The sequence below is a fragment of the Salvelinus namaycush genome, chromosome 5 (assembly GCF_016432855.1).
Source record: "Salvelinus namaycush isolate Seneca chromosome 5, SaNama_1.0, whole genome shotgun sequence".
Taxonomy (NCBI): Eukaryota; Metazoa; Chordata; class Actinopteri; order Salmoniformes; family Salmonidae; genus Salvelinus; species Salvelinus namaycush.
The window spans coordinates 70,139,626-70,145,536 of NC_052311.1; the positions used below are offsets into that span (position 1 = coordinate 70,139,626).

General features: G+C 42.7%; 1 protein-coding gene across 3 annotated transcripts; it reads left to right on the forward strand.

Annotated features, from left to right (window-relative positions):
* Nucleotides 1-662: 662 nt before the first annotated feature.
* On the forward strand, nt 663-4,775 carry tmem196b (transmembrane protein 196b). Of its 3 annotated transcripts, none has more exons than XM_038995121.1 (4): nt 663-1,730; nt 1,816-1,872; nt 3,290-3,544; nt 4,143-4,775. In XM_038995121.1, exons 1-4 carry the CDS (start codon nt 1,566-1,568, stop codon nt 4,227-4,229), a joined length of 564 nt encoding a protein of 187 aa, XP_038851049.1. In that variant the 5' UTR covers nt 663-1,565; the 3' UTR covers nt 4,230-4,775. The 3 variants fall into 3 exon arrangements, with proteins under 3 accessions (XP_038851049.1, XP_038851050.1, XP_038851051.1); XM_038995123.1 differs by having other exon boundaries at nt 1,686-1,730; nt 1,816-1,859; XM_038995122.1 differs by lacking the exon at nt 1,816-1,872 and having other exon boundaries at nt 664-1,730.
* Nucleotides 4,776-5,911: the final 1,136 nt, after the last annotated feature.

Consider the following 5,911-nt stretch of genomic DNA (forward strand, 5'->3'; position numbering starts at 1 on the left):
CAGAGAGTAGTGTTATCTCATTCAGAGAGTAGTGTTATCCCATTCAGAGAGTAGTGTTATCCCATTCAGAGAGTAGTGTTATCCCATTCAGAGAGTAGTGTTAAATGCACACACTGATCATGGAGTGTTATCTCATTCAGAGAGTAGTGTTATCTCATTCAGAGAGTAGGTTTGTAGGGTTTAGCAGTGTGAACATCAATGTCTGCCTCTATAGAGGGAAGTGTTCATGTTATATTGTGGCAGGTGCTAAAAATAGCAAGCCTCTTACTATGTCAGACTGAGTTGTTCTCCAGGGCTTGGAGTAAAGGATCAGGTTGGAAGGGTTTGTGAATTATTAGGCAACATTTAAGGATTGGTTTCCTGGACACAGATTATGCTTATTATTGGATTCAAATGTTTTAGTCCAGGTCCAGGCTTAATCTGTATCTGGGAAACCAGCCCTACGACATGTTGCTGGGTCTTATACTACACAGGAAGTAATCCTACTCCATATATTTCATAATGCCATAAAAAAATGAACACTACAGTTTAAATATAGTTAAGCAATAAGGCCCGAGGGGGTGTGGTATATGGCCAATATACCACAGCTAAGGGCTGTTCTTAAACATGACGCAACGCGGAGTGCCTGGATACAGCCCTTAGCCGTGGTATATTGGCAATATACCACAAACCCCCAAGGTGCCTTATTGCTATTGCTACCAACGTAATTAGAACAGTACAAATACATGTTTGTGATAGCCATGGTAAATCAGACCATATACCATGGGTTTCAGCCAATCAGCATTCAGGGCTTGAACCACCCAGTTTATAATATGTAATAATGTGCACAAAATATATTCAAAAATGGATTCATTCAGCTATATACTGTAACATTGGACCATACAAGCTATGCAATTGGCAATAACTTTCCTCTTAAAACAAATGACACCAATTTTCTAAATGCAATTATCAAACATATCAAGTATTATGCATTGTGCATTAGCCTATGCATTATGCATTGATTGGGTGTTTAATTTAAGATTACTATTTTTATCTCCTTAGGGGCAATTCATGGGATTCGTTAGTTATATAATCTTACTAGCTAGTTACCTTAAATCACCCTCATGTATATAAACTGCACACATGAGCGCTATAAGACGTCAAGGAAGTCACGTGAGTCGCGAGCACTGCAGCTGTGGGCAAGAAAAGTTTTGAGAGGGTGGCAACTGGCGAGAATGACGCGTGTCTGTCTTACAGTAGATCAAACACGCATACTAGCAGTCCACAGAGCTGTCCAGTGCAAATCCTGATAAATCCATGTAGTCTATGACAAGATCTGATTTAGAATACCTTATAAAGTCTAACAGTGGAGTATTTTTCAGAGGGAACATGTAAGTAGCCCTTACATGGTGGATCACTTGGTGGTTACTGGATAGAAAACATTCTCTCGCGCAAAAGTCCACCTGCGTAATTTTGATTAATGGATTAATGCTTTTAGCGCAAAAACCAATACTCGCTGCTTTTTGGGTGGTTCAAGGGGGTGACCACCACCACCTCTTGAATGACCCGCTGTGAAGGAATGAGTGATGCCGGACAGAGGATGTAACATCTGGAGTCTGGTGATACTGTCCGTGTTGGAGATGGGGCTCGGTGCGTCCAGCATCGCCCTCGGGGTGTTCGGCATCATCAGAGTCCGGTCGGTTCACAAGCTGCAGCTGGGGGATGCCTCTCCTATATGGAGCGGAAGTTGTGTAAGTCAAATCATTCACTTTTTCAGTATTATTACCTCTATGGTTAATAGGAATGGGAGGGTATAACTTTTTTATTTCCCCCCAGTTTCTCATCTGTGGACTATGTGGGATGGTGTGTGCAAAGAAAAGGTCAGGATTGATTGTAAGTTGATTTTAATACGATGTATTTAACGTGGGTACACTCTTAGAAAAACAAGTGTTATCTAGAACCTAAAAGGGTTCTTTGGCTGTCCGCATAGGAGAACCATTTGACCGTTTGAAGAACACTTTTTGGTTTCAGGTACAACCCTTTTAGTTTCAGGTATAACCCTTTCCACTGAGAGTTCTACCTGGAACCCAAAATGTTTCTCCTATGAGGACAGCCAAAGAACCATTTTGTAACCTTTTTTTCTAATAGCTTTTTTCTAAGAGTGTACAGTGCATGCAGTGCATTGTTGGGGTTAGAGCTAGCAAGAAAGGCATTTCACTGTACTTGTGCTTGAAAAACACCCAGGGCCAGTGGTGTAAAATACTTTAAGGTACTACTAAAGTCGTTTTTTTGGCTATCTGTATACTTTACTATTTATATTTTTGACTGCATTTATTTCACTACACTCCTAAAGAAAACAATGTCATTTTTACTTCTATACGTTTTCCCTGACACCCAAAAGTAGTTTTTACATTTTGAATGCTTAGCAGGATAGAAACATTTTCAAATTCATGCACTTATCAAGAGAACATCCCTGGTCATCTGGCAGACTCACTAAACACACTTGCTGCGTTTGTAATGTCTGAGTGTTGAAGTGTGCCCATGACTTTCTGTAAATAAAAGAAAAAGAAGAAAATTGTGCGGTCTGGCTTGCCTAATATAAGGAATTTGAAATGATTTATACTTTTACTTTTGATACTTAAGTATATTTTTGAAATGACATTTACTGTTGATACTTAAGTATATTTAAAACCAAATACTTTTAGACTTTTACTCAAGTAGTATTTTACTGGGTGACTCACTTTTAATTGAGTCATTTTCTAATAAGGTATCTTTACTTTTACTCAAGTATGACAGTTGGGTACTTTTTCCACCACTGCCTAGGGCCAGCTGCAGGCATAAGTTACATAAGCGGTCACTTAGGGCCCCAGGCCGCTAGAGAACTCAGTCAGGATCTCAACTTACTGTTGACAGTTAACGTTACAATAGTAGAATACACAAGGTGCAAGTTCACCATTTGGTTGTGCATCAGCAGTTTTGCTCTTGTTTTGTCAGTCACTGACAGTCACTCAATTAGCCGTGTCAGCGAAAACATTTTAGATTGGTAAATGAGTCTAGCCAGCCATCTAAATGTGTAGTAATAATGCCTGAATACCAGCCAGGCATGCAGGGCACGTGCCCAGTGGTCCTGACCTGCAGGGGGGGCCCATTGTTTTGTTAGTCACTCTCACTCAGATATCATTAACATGGCATAAGTCATGGCAAAATGTGTAGAAGTGTATGAAATTAACTTTTAAACTGCAAAACTGTCTCTCCACCCCATGGCAAAATGTGTAGAATTGCAAAAAATGTGCTTTAAATCTCTCTTCAGATGATCCTATTTTCAGCCTGCTGTATCTGTGGGTTGATCAGTGGGATTCTAAACTTCCAGTTTGTGCGTGTGGTGGCAAAGCGTCCCGATGCCCTGCCGTCCCTCTACCTGGCCATCATGGTGCTGGCCTGCCTGGGCATCGGAGTGTCCATCCTGTTTACCTGGCTCACCTGTCGTCTGGCCAGCAGCGAACAGCAGAGGATGTACCTGGAGAGAGAGCTGTCCCTGCACCACTCCCATGAGATGAGTGAAAAGGTGAGCTCAGATAAAACATGAATGGAAAAGTCAATAATAATATAGAATTGGACAGAATGAATGGCCTGTCATTTCTGTCACTATATATTTCTAAAGCAGTGGTTGCCAACTCCAGTCCTCCAGTACCCTCAACGCTACACATTATTATTGTAGCCCAGACAAGCACACCTGATTCAACTGGTCAACTAATCATCAGGCCCTCAATGAGTTGAATCGGGCATGTTTGTCCGGGGCTACCACAAACATGTGTCCTGACGGGGGTACTGGAGGACGAGTTGGGAACCACTGTTCTGAAGAGGGATATGAATGCACCACAGGAGGTTGGTGGAACCTTACTTGGGGAGGATGGGCTCATGATAATGACTGGAGCAGAATGAGTGGAATGTTATCAAATGCATTAAACTCATGTTTTCCAGGTGTTTGATGCCATTCCATCTGCTCCGTTCCAGACATTATTATGAGCCGTCCTCCCCTCGGCAGCCTCCACTGGAGTGAACCTTTTTGTAGTCGCTCTGCATAAGAGTGTCTGCTAACTAAAATGATAAAAAGTCCTAATTGAGAAGCTCATATAACCCTGCTGTACTACTGTTTGTTCCAGGAGTTGGCTGAGAGATCTGAGAGAGCAGCCAGCATTCCCCAGATCTCCTTCAATGGAAAGTCCTCCCCTCCATTGTCATTAGGCTGAAGCCCAGCTGTGTTACTGTATTCAAAGCAACATGGAGACAATGTTGGTTTCATACAACACCAACGGTTGCAGGGGACGTGATCTCTTGCAATTAACTGATACACAAAGGAATCAACTGAAGTTACGGCAACGCTATGAGAAGGCGCTGTGAGATTTGACAATCGGCTTACCAGTGACGATGTAGGCTGAATGATGCACCTGGATAGTCCCCAGACATGGCTTTGGGGGACATGGAAACAGCAGATAGAGGGGACAAAGCTATGGCACATCCAAAGGCTCAAAAAGAACAACTAAACCACTTGAGATTGTCAGTGTTGAGACGGTGGAAGACATAACTGCTTCAGGGTTTGACTGGTCATAGAGATCATGTCATACAGTGGAAGTTGTTTCCAGTACTATTATTTATTTAATGATTATTTATGTATTTTTTATTTAAATATATGTTTGTTTATTCATAAGCATGCAAATATAATAACATCCCATCTGTGATAGGTTTTTACAATTTAGAGCATTATAATGAATTAAAGGTTTATTGATGGTGATGGATGACGACTACGATGGATGATGATGAATGATGACGACTGCAATGGATGATGATGGTGATGACGACTACGATGGATGATGCCGATGATGACGATGAGGATGTTGATGGTGATGATGATGACTACAGTGGATGATGAGGATGTTGATGGTGATGATGTTGATGACTTTATTGTATCCATTAGGAAATTAATTCTATATGAATTAGTATATTTTGCAGCAGATCACAACCAGTAGGAGGCAGTAGTGATAGTTATATTCCCCCACTAGAGGGAGCACTCCGTCTCCTTTTAACTTATTTTCTGTACCAAACAGCACCCTATTCCCTATATAGTGCACTACTTTTGACCAGGGCCCATAGGGAGGGTGCCATTTGGGACACAGAGACTGTATCCCAGGGAGCTGTGAGAACCACCAGAACTTCCTGTAAAGTGAAACCTGGTCCTTCCATGGCCACCCCTCTAATGGGGACATTGGACAGGGTGAGACCTCCCAAACAAAGCTCCCCTCAAGGTCCTCACCCAGTTCTCTGTCCCAGAAATCTGTTGCCACGGTGAACCAGGTAGGGGTGTGGGAGACTGACTGCTAGGTTTTTACTCTTTCCCCTTTTTGGTGAAAAACTTCAAAATGCTGTTTCACCTGGCTCTAGTCCTAACTGGCTGACTGACCAACTGACTGACTGTTTCACCTGGCTCTAGTCCTAACTGGCTGACTGACCAACTGACTGACTGTTTCACCTGGCTCTAGTCCTAACTGGCTGACTGACCAACTGACTGACTGTTTCACCTGGCTCTAGTCCTAACTGGCTGACTGACCAACTGACTGACTGTTTCACCTGGCTCTAGTCCTAACTGGCTGACTGACCAACTGACTGACTGTTTCACCTGGCTCTAGTCCTAACTGACTGACTGACCAACTGACTGACTGTTTCACCTGGCTCTAGTCCTAACTGACTGACTGACCAACTGACTGACTGTTTCACCTGGCTCTAGTCCTAACTGGCTGACTGACCAACTGACTGACTGTTTCACCTGGCTCTAGTCCTAACTGACTGACTGACCAACTGACTGACTGTTTCACCTGGCTCTAGTCCTAACTGACTGACTGACCAACTGACTGACTGTTTCACCTGGCTCTAGTCC